Source organism: Panthera onca, chromosome B2 (genome assembly GCF_046562875.1).
Source record: "Panthera onca isolate mPanOnc1 chromosome B2, mPanOnc1 haplotype 2, whole genome shotgun sequence".
NCBI lineage: Eukaryota > Metazoa > Chordata > Mammalia > Carnivora > Felidae > Panthera > Panthera onca.
In genome coordinates this window covers 26,851,719-26,868,432 of record NC_138343.1, presented here as the reverse complement: position 1 = coordinate 26,868,432, position 16,714 = coordinate 26,851,719, and the positions used below count along the sequence as shown (strand labels likewise).

The 16,714-nt window shown below is 40.8% G+C and overlaps 1 protein-coding gene across 3 annotated transcripts in view; it reads right to left on the bottom strand.

Moving 5' to 3' along the window:
* Window positions 1-16,714, bottom strand: part of GMDS (GDP-mannose 4,6-dehydratase) — a 627,567-nt gene that overhangs the window by 30,701 nt on the left and 580,152 nt on the right. Inside the window, exon 10 of one of the 3 annotated variants that reach the window (XM_078446696.2) lies at window positions 2,911-3,045. The exons of the other annotated variants lie outside the window; for them this stretch is intronic. Within the exon in view, the coding sequence (XP_078302822.1) occupies window positions 2,926-3,045 (120 nt within the window). The 3' untranslated portion in view covers window positions 2,911-2,925. Of the gene's footprint in view, window positions 1-2,910; window positions 3,046-16,714 lie in introns of those variants that run through there. 3 annotated transcript variants of the gene reach the window in all.

Here is a 16,714-nt window from a genome sequence, read left to right as displayed (position 1 = left end):
TATATAAGTTGATATATATCATGTATATTTCTTTTTTTAGGTGAAGAATTTTCCATTTATATAAAATATATTAGTTTCTTTTTATGTCAAAAGCCCTTAACATTTTTATTTTTATTAATTTATTTATTTTTAATGTTTATTTTTGAGACAGAGAAACACAGAGCATGAGCAGGGGAGAGTCAGAGAGAGAGGGAGACACAGAATCGGAAGCAGGCTCCGGTCTCTGAGCTGTCAGCACAGAGCCTGACATGGGGCTCTAACTCGCCAACTGTGAGATCATGACCTGAGCTGAAGTCTGACACTCAGCCGACTGAGCCACCCAGGTGCCCCGCCTTTAACGTTTTTAACACGGAACTAGAAAGAAGAGTATAATGAATGTCTATACATATCACCCAGAATCCACAATTCAGAGCTTTGTTTTTGGCCACGGTTTATGTTACCATAATTTCCTCAGAGTCACGGTCACATCTTTTTGTCAAGTACCTCCCAATGTATGTGTATATATGAGGAGACTGATACAAAGAAGTTAAGTAAGTGGTCAAGTTCACACAAATGGTAAATGGTGGACTTAGGACATCTATCTCCATAACCCTAGGTATATGAGATCTTCCAAATCCATTAGGATGAATCTCTTTATTTTCACATTTATGCAAGTGAATTATTTTAACTAATAAGATTAATTTTCCAACATGACTTGGCCAATTTTCAGATATGGTTAATTAAAATTTTTAGGGGTGCCTGGGTGGCTCAGTCGGTTAAGTGTCCGACTTTGGCTCAGGTCATGATTTCACGGTTTGTGAGTTCCAGCCCCGCGTCGGGCTCTGTGCTGGCAGCTCGGAGCCTGGAGCCTGGAGCCTGCTTCAGATTCGGTCTCTGTCTCTCTGCCCCTCCCCTAAGCACTCTCTGTTTCTCTCTCTCAAATATAAAAAATAAAAAAATAAAAACAAAATTTTCTTAAAGAGAAACAAATGCCAGTGTTTTACTGTCATTGGTATTTGAGTTTTGGAAACATCCTCACTACTGTCTCTAAGCACTCAGTGGGGCTTCTTGAGCCCTGACTATTTGAAGCATGTGCTAAGACATGTGGGGTCTGATGGCAACAGGGCCTCACAGCTGTGCAGTTCGGAAGAGAAAGTTACTACCTTCACAGTCTACTGCTACTTAAGTTGCTAAATTAGACCCAGATTTATCTTTTTTTTTTTTGTCATTGAGGAAGCAATTTATTCATTTTAGAAAAATGTTTTTTGCCCTACTCTCTTCTTTCCCCTGTTCCCAAGGCAGATTTACTACCACGAATCACAAATTCAGGCTCAGATGAGGTAGCATCTGCAAAGAGCTTTCTTTGTAAATGTGAATCGGTACATGCAGTAAGGTAGACTGACTTGATTGTAAGAAAATGTAACTTTCTATTTTCCTATCCAGGCTTGGCTCCTGGCTGCACACTGTGACCCCTTCCCTCCATAAAATTGAACTGAGCAAAGGACTAAAGGTCTCTAACATACAGTACACTGTGTTGGAGAAGGGCTGAGTGTTCCTTCCAGTGGTCTCTCACCAGGCACAAGGCACACAGGAAAGACTCACAAGGAAAGACTGAGTCTGGCCTCCCAGAAGACTATGCTAGATGCTTTCTCAAGGGGGAAACAGGTGCAGGTGTGTAGTACTGGGCCCATGGACAGACACGTCTCACCAGGAACCTCTGCTCCATCCAGCATCCCATCTCACTGAAGTCAAACTCCCATTCTGTACCAGGCCATTCACAGAGAAGAAATTTGTTCTGGTGGGGGTGTAAAAAATCCTCATCTATTTATAGCCTATGGTCATTCATCATGATATTGCAAGAGATCTGAATGATTAAAAATACTGAATTAATTCTTTCATTCAATGATTTTGTGTCACGCTATGATGGTGGATATGGCAGCCACACCTCCTGTCTCATGGAGCACATGAGAGCTGTTTCAGCCTGCTCTGCAGAGTGGCTATTTCAGCCCTTCATTTACCCAAATAGGACCCAGGTAAGTGGTTCATCAATGGTGACATGAATCATCCAGCCACACTGCACTCCTCTGGTGAAGAGGACATTCTAGAGGGTTTGGCTTTACCACAGAAGGGAGATCAGGTCCCTGGGAGCCTGGTTCTCTTGGCTGACTCATAGACATCTGACCGGGATGCCATCAGATTCCTGATGAGATGAAGGCCAGACGATGTGCCTATGAGCATGGTGGAGTCTCTGTCTCTCAGTTGTTTTCACAGATAGAGCTGAGAGTGAAGTGTGAAGGGAGACAGAGCCAGGATTGAGCTTGTCTGGCACAGACCTGCAGACAGAGTCCATTAGTCTCTGTGCTGGAAGTGGCGCTTATGCACTTAGGCAGGTGCTGAAATGAGAGAGCCTGAGCCTGAAGATGCTGGTCAAGTCTCGATATGACAGCTACCTTGTGGATCATAAAAACCAGATGAGCCAGCAGATAACTGCTATATGGTAACTTGTGTCACGATAAAAATGTCAGTTTTCTGTATTATTTTACAACATCGACTAGCTTAGGAATGCTTTCAAGCAGGACACCGATACCCTCCATTGTTAAAAACAGACCTAGGCATTTATTAACTGGTATTCACACGGCTCTTTCACTACCTGAGTTTATGAAGCGAGACCAGATTTCCTGTCCTTAGTATTCCTTCAGGAGCAGCAACCATTTGGGTGCTATAAAATGTTTCCATCAAAAATGATAGTCAAGGACAGGCACCCTAGGCTCCTCACTCCTACCTACTCACTTTCTTTCTCCCTTGAGAGTTAAGCAAAATTCTCTTTTGTTAATTTTATTCTTTACTCCTTAAAGTGATTCCTGTAACAAAGAACTCAAGTAAAAAATCCACATAAAATTATGAGTAGAATCCACCCCCTACCTTTTTCAAAGTATAAGATGAGCTCTATGGGTAGTGAGTGTCATGCCAGCATGGGCCTGGAAACTGGGCTTCTCTCTTCAATTGTGCCTCGTACAGCACTGGGGTCCAACACTTCTGGAGGATTCTCATGGAAGAATTCAGAGGCTGGGTGTCTGAAGGGTATGTGTTTGCAAACAGATATCCAAAAGATGATCTAGGAAATATGGCCCTGAATTCTAAACTGAAAGTAATTGTTTTGAGGGCTCTTTTCTCTTCAGTTGGGGTGGTCCATCATGAACTCACTTTATAAAAATTGTGGTTCTTTATAATGAAGATGTACATGACGCTATCTCTTTATGGGGACTTAGGGGAAAATATCAATTATTAGCCAGCAGTTGCTTCTCACACTTCACCTGGTTCACTGTTTCAAAGCTGAAGTTAAATTTGTGCAATCTTGTTATATTTACAGTGTTTACACCTGGACTGAAGAACATACAGTATAGTTCTGCTGACTGCTGGCCAGGACTCCCTAAGCTGCACCACAGAGCCCAGAAATATAATCACCTTGTGTGAAGGTGGGAATTCATTATAGGCATTATGGGTCAGGTGGAAGACTTGACTTCCATTTTTATGCAATACTTCATGTACTTTATGATATACTAATTCATATCAAGTCTACTGATCATGAATAAAAAAGTAATGTCTTTGAATGATTAATTTTTAAAGAATAAAAGAGCAAGATTAAAAAAATATAGCATATATGTTTATAATCCTTCATCTCAAAACCATAGAATCTGGAACACTTAAAGCACCTGAGAAACTGCGTGGCTCAACTTTCCTCTTACAGACCAGTGACTGAGGCACCAGCCCCAGAGAGGTCAATGTCTTGACCACAGTCACCTTGGCAGCATGGTGGTGTCACCCCAGCCAAGCCTATTGTTAAAATTGTCCAAGGAATGAGGAAGGCTTGAGAGTTGTCTTCTAATATCTGAAAGACTCACATGGGCAAGGGATTGGCATTGTTTGGGGTAGATAAATATAGAAGTTATATGGAGGCAGATTTTAGTTAATAGAAAAAAAATAGCTTTAATGGAAAAGAAATAACAGCTTTCTGACAGAAAGGGCCACCTTGTGACCTAGTGACCAACTCCTCATCACTGGGCAAAACAGACCCTGCTTAGCCTCTGTGGGATATGTGAGCATTTGTACATTGGGTGGGAGGCTGGAAAATCCCACCGCTGGGCTGGGTGGGAACATGGGAGATTGCACACTGGGAGTAACTTTGTGGCAGACTTTTATTTTTTTACAACTTTATTATCCCATATTTTACGTATCATATAATTCACCCATTTCAATTGTACAATGCACTGATCTTTAGTTACTTGAACAAAGTAAGCAATGTTACCATACATCAGTATGGTATATTATACTATACTGAGGTGTAGTATATTATCACCTCAGTTAGATCCCACTAGGACAGCTGTTTTAACTAAAGTACCATCTCTTGGGGCACGGCTATCTAGTGAGGGGCCACCTCACCCACACCAAATCATGGTGGTATGTATTGCAATCCGAGCACCTTACTGTGAGTGGATCAGATGCTGTAGCAAAGAACAAGGGCAGGAAGGAAGGGCTGGATGGAGAGGAGGAGATTGGCAGGTAGGTGAGAGCTCTGGGGAGGTCAATGTGAGCCCATGGGTGAACCAAAGGGCTAGTGTTGTGAGGTGGCAACAAGATAAGAGCATATTCCTTTTCCACTGGTTCTCCTCAACTCCGTATAAGATTCTAGTTATAATAAATCTGTTTAAAGTAGTGGACACTTTTACTCTGACAGTTTATCATAGCAAACTTTAGAGGCCTTTAAGAATAAATCACTTGAAAAAAGAAACTGAAGCTAGCTGCTAGCAAAAATAGATTATCATAATTGTAATGTCCATTTTTTAAACAGCACCATCTATTTTCAAACCACTTTATTTCCCTAATGAGTTAACATATGTTTACCAGAAAAAGGGAGTCCTCTTAAACTCAGGCTCCCTGTGGTGCATCCCCAAAAGAAGTATCAATGCCTTGGACACAGACATTCTGTGAGAGCAGAGTTTGGCCCCATGCCCACACTATTCCTCCATCCCGAAGGACCTGCTTGTGTTCTTAAAGCAGGTACTTAAGTAGCACCTTGAAGAAAATAACATGCATGCTGTTTTATGTATATGCTCACACTTCCTTGCTTAAGTGTGCCTGGAAAGCCCCTGATAATCATATCTGGAGCAATCATGAGAAGGGAAAGATAAAGCCACCAATCCATGTGCCAATTAAAATTCAAGGGACCTTAATGGGATTGGAATACCTTTTTTTTTTTTTTTTTTTTTTTAAGGTAAAGCCTAGGATTTCAGCTTCAGGACTTCTGAAAATCTTGAGAGTGAATTCTTCATACAAAACTTTGAAGGGTGGGGCTCATAGTATCTTTAGGTTTACAGTACCCAACATCTAAACAAAAAAAGAAAGAAAAGAAAAAAGAAAAGAAAACATCAACTATTCAGAAAAACTAAGAAAGTCACTTCTGCTCTTGAAAACAATGAAAAGATTGCACATAGTATGTATTTCTCCAGAAAGTCTTATGAGGAAAAGAATGTAAGGGGTCATGAGTGGTACTTCTAGTAGAAAAAAATGAAGATGAATGTTAATGAATGAAAAATATGTAGGAATTACATGTTTTTTTTTTTTTTTTTGTTAGAGTTATCAGGTGTAGAGTGTGACCAAAACTGTAAGTTGTGGGACACAGTCTGTTCTGTTCACTTCATCGATCAGATGGATAAGAAGGCTGGGAATGGATTCATTCTATTTTGATTACTAACAAGGCTGGGAATGGATTCATTCTATTTTGATTACTAGCAGCCTAGTCCCTGAGTTCAACCTACCTAATTGGTTTGTGAGATATAAGTAATGGAACATTATAGAAGACAGTCACAAATATAAAATCCAAATTCCACTATAAAGTCTTTTTAAAATAGACATGACCACAAAGAGGGGTGCAAGAAATATTCACGAACAACACCTGGAATCTTTCAGAGCTGCCTGGAAGACAAGTATATTAGGAACTCTCATTCTTTCCAGCACAGTTCCAAGGGTTTGTAAATAAATCAGTGCTGGCCACACCATATGGCCTCCATTTTCTCCCATCTTGACCTTGAGATATGGCCTGAGGAGACCGCAAGTCCCAGCAAGCAGTTTTCAATCTATATCTGAGCAGCACCACATAAAAGATGAAAGCAATTACAACAAGCACCATTTGCAGCAAATACCACGATGCAGTCCTCTTGGCTTCTGGAAAATTGCTAGGGAGCCCTGTAACTGGCCCGACATTTGGGCACAGGCCTCACTGACATCTTTTTCAAATTATAAATCCATTTGGGCTAAATTCTCATGGGTTGTGCCTTAGATCCCTGAGTGGATTGCACAGCAGGTGCTATTAGAACCTAGTCGTAATCAGTGAGAGATGGTCCAGGAACCTGGGAAGGTTCTAATAATAAGCAAGGACTATCATCAGAATACTTAAACACTTAACCAGCTTTGCATCTTCAAAGCACTTTACAAACATTAATTAATTAATATACACTATCCACCCCTGTGATGTAGTTAAGTATTATTATCTCCACTTGACATATAAGGAAACAGACAGGTTAAGTGGCTTGCTTGAGGCCACACAACAAGCCCAGAGTGGGTCTGGGAACGTAAATTAGAAGCACCTGATCCAAACTCGCACCCAGGTGTGCTAGTGGTGTAGTCAGCTGGCTCACGGCACTTCCTGAGCCCTTACTGCCCAGGAGCAAAGAAGTGCCTCTGTCTGAGGGCGTGAGGTTGCAGCAGACCTGCTGACAAACTGTCAGAGGAGGCAAGCCCTCAGGCTGTCTATTGGACCCTGTCCCACTCCACTGGAGATGCCACTCCTTGATCACTTTTTGACCCAGAATAGAGTTTGTCTGAGAGAGAGAGAGAGAGAGAGAGAGAGAGAGAGAGAGAGAGAGAGAGCACCGAGTGAGAGCCACGCTCTGGCTAATCCACTGCTCTGTCCAGCTGCAGTGGGTGGAGGAAGGATGGGGGCCCTCTGCTTCTGCCTTCCCTCACCACACTGGAAGTGCACTAGTGGCTTGGTTGGGGGAGAATGCTCAGGCCGGCCAGATAGCTGGGAAAGTGAGCTGTCATATCTAAAGGGTGGGTTACTGAGGGAGGAAAAAATGGAGGAAAAGAGAACGCATGGGCAGGAGGAGCCTATCATCTAAGGGTGATCAAAACCAACAGCAACAGCAGCAAAAACCTACACCGGGGAAATGGTGGAGAACAGTGATAACTGAATGAAAAACTACGTCAGTGGGAATTGTGAATTGTGAGTGGCAAATTGCTCTGGTGACTGAAAGTGCTGGGAAAAGGCGGAAGAATTGCATCTGGGAAGAGGAAGAAAGAGAACCAGCAATTCTGGAGTGCCTTTTGTGTATCAGTATTCACTGATTTAATCCTCAAATCAACTCCAGCACATGAAAACATTGATTTTTATCCTCATTTTAGGAATGGGAAATTGAAGTACTGACAGTCAATTTTCTGGAGGAACTGGAATTCAAACCAGGTCTGGCTGACAGTGATGACCCCACACCACTGGAAACAAGGAAGGACTCTGGGCATTTCAACAAATAAAAGGGCAGGAGGCTTCCAGGAACAACTGGGAGACAGTGGAGGCTTGGGAGCGGCTGTAAAGTTGACAGTGGCACAGTGCTGGGGGCTTGATTTTGAATTCGGCAATCCTGCAGCTGCGAGGGACTTGAGGACAGTGTGAGGGAAGTGCGGAGGCTGCTTAAACTGTGTCGGGGTAACTCACTGGAATATCCAGAGAGCATTCAAGTGGATGTTACATCAGTTGGCTTGTGTTAACTTATACATACCGTCTTGAGAGTCAAGGAAAATGTCTTGACTTTTTAATTGAAGGAAATCATCCCAATGCTTCTCTGGTTATTTGATGAAAATAAAAATTTGGGGAATAATCCTGAATACCATTTCCTCTCTCTCCTACCAAAAGGCCCAGGGCACTGAGCAATGCTACTTTGGGGCTGAATGGATGTTTGTTGAACGAAACACTGAATGAGGACTCAGAAACCAAACTTTCATAGTCTACAAATCCTCACAAGACTGTCAGAATAAGGACAGAGGTTTGCATTTATTTATTTTGCTAAAAGCTTCATACTTCTCCCATCTCTTGATATTGTGAGAGGTCTGGAACTTTCCTCTCAAATATATTTCCTTATATGACATGCTTTTCCACGAAGATGTAAAATTTCTTATTTTCATAGAGCTCACTGCTCAAATATGGTATTGTAGCTTTTCTTAGCATCTTGCAACTTTTCTAGAGTGTGCATTGGAAAAGGAAAGAGAGAGAAATTCAACTTGAGATGTCTTTGAAACCTTTGTCAGGGATATTGGGAACTGATGGGAATCGAGGATGTGGAAACTCTTACAGGTAGAAAACACCAAAGTAGAGATGTGGATGTTGCCTCAGAAAAGGTGGCCACTGCTTCCCTTTATGAAGCCAGTCCAAACTGTGGAACCCCTCCACCAAAGCACCCCCAAATTTCCTCTCGTTCTGACCTATTTAATTGAACTGCCCCCTCGCCAATTTCCTAGAACAGCAGAAAACCAAGTCACTTTCTCCCTGCTTCCACTAATGCCTCTTACAGAGTTCTTCCCACAGCAGTTAGATGTTTTTATGAACACAAGTTGCACTGTGGCATTCCTCCTGCCAAAACAACCCACAACTCTCTGTAACTCCCATATGCTAGAACCCCAAATGCTAACAATAGCCTGCGTTGCCTTATGTGACTAACTCCTGACTATTTCCCTAAACTTCTCTCCTCCTCCAGCCCTTTCTCATTCTCTCAGGCACACTGGTCCCACTGCTGTTCCTTCAACTGGCAAAACACACAGCACCTTTGCACTCATAGAGTACCCTTCTTCTGAAGATCTGTGTGACTTGCTCCCTCACTTCCTTTATGGCTCTGTTCAAATGTCTTTTTTAGAGAGGCCTTCTTTGATCACTATTTACCCCACCGTATTTTCTTCATAGAACATCTCCCCTGACATATTCAATTATTTATGTTCTGTGCCCTCCCATTAGTATGTAAGCATCCTATGAGGAGGGAATTTGCACTCCCAGGGCCTTACAGCAGTGCTTGGTACCCAGTAAGAATTTGTTAGATACATGTTTAATATTTGTATGTACCACCTGTTATAGTTTCTTTACAATAATCAGGCTAAAAGTTGCTTACAAATAAAAAAAAAAATAATTCATAAAGATTTTACTTTGGTGATTCTTTTTGTCAAATTAATTTCTTAAATGTTGCCCCTACTCCAAGAAACCAAGTTTGCATCTTAACAATTGATTTTTAAGATCAGGAATCTGCTCTTTGCTACTTGAATCTTGTATCAGCCTTTGGCCAAAACCAATAAAAGTCTGGGCCACCTTTCGCCACAGCGATTTCTGAGTCACACGTGCATCTCCTTTATCCCTGTGACCCCTGCCCCACCTGCCAGCTCCCCAAAAAATCCTATTGTTCAGTGTCATACAGAGTAATGTTGAGGTGCACTCTTATGACTTCACTACTCGCTCACATGGAAGGTTGGGAGTTTTCGCCCCTAGTGAAGAGGAATCATTTCTCCTAGAGGAGCCTTAGATGAATGAGGGTCCCATTCTCCTTAGAATTCTCACTCCACTACATATGGCCCTACTTTTGCATTTAGAACATGGACAACCACATAAAGTTGAAAGTGATGCTCCTTTGAGTGTAAGCCAGAGATGAATAAAAAGTGGTTTAATGTGTGACTCTGCCAGTACTGAAGGGTTTGAGCCTCATGTAAACTTTCGCTGATCAGCTGCAGTTCTGGTCTAATAATTAAGAGAAAATGTTAATATTTAATACTTAAGCATAATATTTAATTTGGAAAATACTGGTACAGTAATAAAGAGGTTGCACATATGGGTAGAGTTTTCTTTACCTCATTGATATTGAAGGTATAGGGCAATGAAAACATTTTGAAATTAAAGTTAAAATAGTCCCAACTACAAAATTAACAGGTTTTAGTTCAATAGTATTCATCAGGATCACTTATGCATGACATATGTGCTGTGTAAATAAATATATATATCCTTCTACATATACAGTTGGCTTTCCACATCTAGAACTCCCTTGAACAGAACATGATTCATGGAATTGGCAGTTGCTAGTTTATCTTTTTCCACTGTCTTCAAAGGTGGCTTATGCTTTTAAATGCACAAAGTGTATAATCACAATTACTTTAAAGGGTTTCAATCCCATGTGTGAGAGAGTTCCTAGGCCAGCCTAGGAACTGAAAGTGATAATGAAATATTAAAATAAGATGGAAATGAAGGTAGACCCTGGCTTGTTAGTGCAAAGAAGATACTTATCTCAGGTTCACTCTATACATTACTTTCTCCCATTTTTCTTAAAGGGTAGGAATGGGTATCTGATAAGGATATGTATATGTATAGAGCAGGGTTTTGCTGTTGTTTTGGTGTCTAGGTTTTCCTCTTTTAGTGGAGATGTGCTTTGTCAATGGCTATTGAGTTGTGACTGAAATAGAGCAAATTGAAGAAGGCAATGACAGGACGATGGAGAAGGGGGAGAAGACAATACATGTGTCTTGCTTCACACAATGGCTACAGCACTAGAAAAATAGAACTTCTGTATATATACTTATGTCTTTTTTTAATGTTTATTTTTGAGAGAGACAGAGTGTGAGTGGGGGAAGAACGGAGAGAGGCAGAGAGAGAGAGAGAGAGAGAGAGAGAGAGAGAGAGAGAGACTCACTCCCAAGCAGGCTTCAGGCTCTGAGCTGTCAGCATAGAGCCTGGTGCAGGGCTTGAACTCATGAACTGTGAGATCATGACCTGAGCTGAAGTCAGATGCTTAACTGAGCCACCTAGGTGCCCCTGTACTCATGTCTTAAATGTAATGAGGAATCTTGCTCTCTGAAAAAGATCTTACTGAGAGCTAAAATGACAACCATTTTCTAAATATCATCCTTAATTTATTTGGTAGGTTTGGATTTGCTATATCAAGGTCAGTCATGTAACAGGTAGAATATTTCCTTCTGGGGACCTTATTTCTAATTTCTAATGTGACCTAGAGGAGTTAAGCTTGACCTCTGATCATATTAACAGGAATCAGCCAAATGGACCATCAAGGGAGGAGTGATAATGACATGTACATTCAGGTAGGACTTTGAGTCCACAGAAGAGCTTTCATGTATATCATTTTTGATTCATAAGCCATGGGGGTAAGTATGTATTACATTAAGTAGATTAGGCATCTGTTCCATATTACGGATAAACAAACAAAGTCTGCATGAATCCCCTAAGGTCGAGCAGCTATGAGATCCTGGAAGTGGGACTCACACTCTGGCCAAGGTCCCCTCACCTGCACCACATGTGCATCTCTTTCTCTACCCTCTTGATTTCACACTGTGTGTCTGGTGGGCTCTGACTCCTCTTCTCTTGGTCTTGAAGACGCACCAACACCAAGAACATTTCACATTTGTGGAGCAAATATGGTAAATGTTAAGCATCAGAGAACTCCTCTTCCCATTCGCACAGCCTTATTGTACTACAGGTAAATCTCTGCCATCATTTACTTTTTGTCTACCTACTTGTTTATATTAAAAAGAAGTTCTTGAAAATCTAAAAAGTTTACAGATACTCAGTGATCCAAAGGTATGCTCAAAAGACTCTAAAGGACCTTAAGCAACATGAATTTATACTTATACAGTGAGCTTTTTATGTTACAGAGTTGTGGTTGATAACAGAAGGAACTGGGTACCCACAGAATGCACAAGATCTTTGGCATAATGGGGTACAATTTGAATCAGTCCCTTGCTGGACGAGTTATGTAGTAGGCATCTCCTATAATGTCTTATAGCAAATTTATGACACATTTACATTTTTTGGTCCCCAGTGTCACAGTGTCTTTGTAACCTTGGCACAAAGTAGTTAACCGGAATGATGGTGGAGATCTGGAACTAACTTTATCTCTTCTTTGCCAGTATGAACATGGCTGGTAATCAAATCTCCTAGTTGGTTAGCAACCATTTATGGAGCACCCTCTGGGGGAAGGGTGCTGTGTTTTCTGTTGAGCACAAGTATTCTTAGACTCCTCACAGAGCAACAAGGCAAGGCCAAGCTAGATGCATAATACCAAAGAGTAGCTTATTCAAAGCTGTGCCTACTCTGGGCCTCTGCCATTGACTCAGCAAGGATGCTTGTCTTACAGGGGCCCAGAGGTGGGGTGGAGATGGAAGAAGCAAGTCTGCTCAAGAAACTGCTAGATGGCTGGATTCAGATTGATCAAAGTCTGCCATTTTGCCTTGTCCATCTGGAACCATAATTCAAGAATGAAATTGCCCTAAGTTTTCTCCTCCCCACCATTAAATTCCATTCAATCATAGTAGGCAAAACGCAGTCACGCTCAAGCAGCCAGATGTTATCATTACAGACCTTTCTTTATAAACCGATGCTGAAACTTGAGTGGTTGATGAGACCAGCTAAGCAGTTGTACCTTTGACCCTACTGCATTAAACTTGCCCTATCAATTTAAGCTTAGTATAAACACCATTTCCCAGAGCCCCTCATGAAGTCAGCAGTGAGAAGAAGCTGACTAAGCCTAAACATTTTTTAACAGCAATCTTGTCTTACAACACCAAGGGGATTTGCTGGGTATCTGGGGCTTTATAAAACCATATGAACATGCTGAAAGAATTAAAGTCCTTTAAAAATGAAAAATTGATGGTGACAGTCCTTCTGAAGACCAGTTGGTATAATGGCAGCATAGGAATGGGTATGAGAGTTGGTCTGAAACACTTCTGAATTTTTTTAAGTGATATATTTTTATTAGTTTTTCTTCTTTCTCAAAGGTTTACTCCAAGGTGGCCATTCCAATAAAGAATGAAAAAGTGTGTCCCAGTTATAAGCAACTTGGACATTTAAGAGCCACTGAACATATGTATTGTCCTGATTAAGTTTCTTTCAAATGAATATTGGGATCCTCTCCCCATTCAAGCATATTAGTGATATCCTAATTTTCCACAAATCTGCTTGTAGCTGACATTCTAGTAAAGCTTCACCTGTATACATGCCCAGGAAGAATGAAGGTAGTTACCACTACATTGTTATTTATTTATTAATATTTCAAATGAATGAAACCTAGATTTTCTATAAAATATAAGAGTATATTTATGACTTATTAAATATACTTCAGTGTAAGGCTATTTCAAAAGAGAAGATCAACCTTCGCAGTGTTAATTTTTTCTGTATAAAAATATTATTCAGTCACTTTGTGGCTTAGCTTCCAAATAAGTAGAATACTGTCCCTTTCTGTCAAAATGCTAAAATTGTACATTGGCAAGCAAATACATGCATGATTATAAGATTTATGAACTCTAATAAAAATTACCTTAAAATGTTTTATCAATGAAATAAAGCTATATTTAAATTATAAATTCTAAGTTTTAAAAAAACAGGCAGGAAATGTAGATATTTTCAGAGACACAGGGTAAAAAAGGAACCCAAACATTAAAAGAGAATATTCTCCATTAAGGGAAAAAAAATACTATTAACTTAGAAATAAGGTGTTTTGGAATATGTGTTGCTTCTAGCAAGGTTTCATCTGATTATTGCAAAATCAAGCAAGTACCAAGGTTATCAGCTCAGGACCATAAAGCCAGTGAGTTATCAAAAGGGATTTACATGTGGACCTCAATCACTGGAATTAGTGAAGAGTCACAGATTTGAAGGGAATACATATCTTACTCAAATTGATATTATCAAGAAATCAACTAGTCAAGGGAGAACTCTCCAAAACCTTAAAATCTAATACTGAGGTCAAAGAAACTTTGTCAAATGTCTTGGTAGCCTGATTAAAAGAGTCATTCTAATTGTTTTCTTTTCTTCAGAAGGAGGAGACAGAAGAGGCATTTATTTCATGGGATAAACAGATGAAAGATTGGGAGAGTTGGGATCAAGGCTTGGTGCTGTCACAGCCAGGTTTTGGAAGTTTCACAAGCCTCTTTAGGTCTTTGCCTGCTCATCAGGGAGTGTGTACTTCAGAGGAGATGGCATCTCCTCTTCTTTCAGGCTCTGGGACACAATTCAGAATTCTATGATCTTTAAGATTATTTTCATCTTTAGGATTCAGCAAATGTATGAAGCATTTATTTAGAGAAAAAAAATGTACTTCGAGAATAACACCTCCCTCTGTCACTTAAATAAAAAGAAACAATATGCATTGTTTCGCTATTTAAATGGGGGTGTTGAAAAATGATGTCATCACCTTCCACCACACTCCACAGTGAACTCATTGGAAGCAAGAGCATTGCCATCAAGAGCTGTCACGACCTGTCCTATAATAGCCAGTTTATGGCAGAGACCACAGAAGTTGCCCATGGAAGGCTTGGTGGGCTTCTCGGGAATGTCTCCTCAGCTTTATTAAGGAGTGGAAAGATTGAACAGAACTTTTAGACCCATGAAATCTTCAGGAAAAGAAAATGCCTGTTTGACCTGACATGAGAATGAGGGAGCCTACCGCAGTGCTGGGTGGCCTTCTGGGATTGCAGGGTGAAAGGCTGGTGGCTTGGAAAGGAGAAGGTATTACATGTTTGAAATGAGGACCAGAGGCAGGAAGGGATGCCCTGGGCACAGCCATTGTATACAACTTTCTGATGCAATACTTTTCTTGCTTTGATTTGAAAGAGCTATTTTAGTATGAAGGGTTTCTGTTGGCTTGCTTTTTCCACCTGAACTAAAAGTGAGAGGAGAATGCCTAGGGAAACTTTGATCAAGCCTTTCCGACTTCATGTAACATGGGCTGGATGAGTGATTTGTAAGTTTCTGAGGCATCATGTCTAGTAACTGATGCCTTGTTTTTCTTAATTAATGAGAAGCTCAGATATTTCAATGGAATTGGTTTATCCATGTGAAGATAAGAGAAAAAAAGTACACTAATGTGAAAAGCTAGACCATTTTCTAACTTGGTTTATAATGAAAAAGTACATTTAAAATGAGGAAAATTAAATAGACTTATATTCCTTAGACATAATCTTCCTAAGGTAACAGTTCAGTAGTAAGAGAGATAATCATCTTTGTGTCTTTTGTCTTCAGTTGTATTTTTAGTTTTCATTCTGCATTCCATGATTCCAAAAGCTGAAGTCATCTGCAGGTCAAACCATGGCCTGGGGTGAGTACCTCGTACTTCTTAAAAAAATGCGTCTTCATTCTGAAAACATGAAAACTCTTGCTCTGAGGTTGGATTCAATGAACCACGCCTCTTACAAGTTGTTCATCTTTCCTTGTTCATCCAGGCGGACTTTTGCTCAGTTTTGCTGTCACCACATAGCTGCAGGGCTTTTTGAAATTCTAGGCAATGAAGCTCATTTCCATGTTGCTCATCTCCCAGCAACCACGGGGGCCTTCAGAAGGCGTGAGTCTAAGGACTGGGGGCAAAGATCTGATGGCGGTGTCCTGCAAACCACAGTAACCCACAAAGGCCCCAGCACATAAAATTTGTCCAAGGTGTTAATCAGCCTCACTGAACTCACCCTTCCTGAGCAACCTGTGACCTACAAAGATGCAGCTTGTTGGAGCCTGGTAGCAGGCTTATCACTCTCGTTTATGAGTTTTCAGACACATTCATGTTGGTGCATGTGTTTAAAAATCTGCCTCTCTCTCTATGCCCAGTTCAGAGTAAGCAAGCGACCGAAAACAAATTTTCTGTTAAGTTGCTCTTCTATAGGGCGCCTGGGTGGCTCAGTCGGTTAAGCGTCTTGACCTCCGCTCAGGTCATGATCTCGAGGTTTGTGGGTTCAAGCCCCGCGTTGGGGTCTGTGCTGACAGCTCAGAGCCTGGAGTCTGCTTCGGCTTCTTTTTCTCCCTCTCTCTCTACCCCTCTCCAGCTCCTTCTCTGTCTCTCAAAAAAATAAATGTTTAAAAAATTTTTGTAAAAAGTTGCTTTTCTATGAAGTGCCATATTGACGAGGAGGTGAATGGCTTACCACTGGGATCAGGCCAAAAGCAACACCACCAACACTCCATACTACCACTAAAGACTCCTGATAAAGGGCATTATTTATTTTCTAGCTTATAGTCACCAATGTATATATATGTAAACCCCTACGTAAACAGAGACACTGAATGAATGATATCACTCTGATGATTTAAGAGGCAAGCATTTTGTGTATTCCTGAATGAGATAAATTAAAAATAGGCAAAATCACAGACCCAACACCACCACATAGTTCCTTATTGTATTTATACAAAAGAGTGTTCTGCAGTGGATTTGACAAATGCCTAGTAGTCACCCAATAAAAGCACATTTGGGTATGGCTTTATGGATGATGGGTATGGGTTAAAGGAGGTACTGGCAAATTTGAAGCCACTGTTATGTTGTATTTTCCAAAATGATAAGGGTGGTCTGGTGTCCACATCATGACGAATGAATGAGAGTAGATGGAAGAGAATGGGAGAGAACTGGTGGGGGATGGTGGGTGGTTAGGATAAAAATGGAGTCAAAGAGAGGCAGAGGTAGGTGGGAAAGCAGGGTTGATGTGACAGAAAGTAGTCGATGAGACACTGATTGGGTGGCTTCTGTGTGTGTATATAGGCATGCATAAATATAGAGATCTAGAGTTATGTTTAATTTTTGCAGCAGAGCGATAATTCTTAGAAACAAAAATCTCCCTGGAATTTCTAGTTTTATGTCTAACATTAGCTGTCATTATTTAAGTCTTT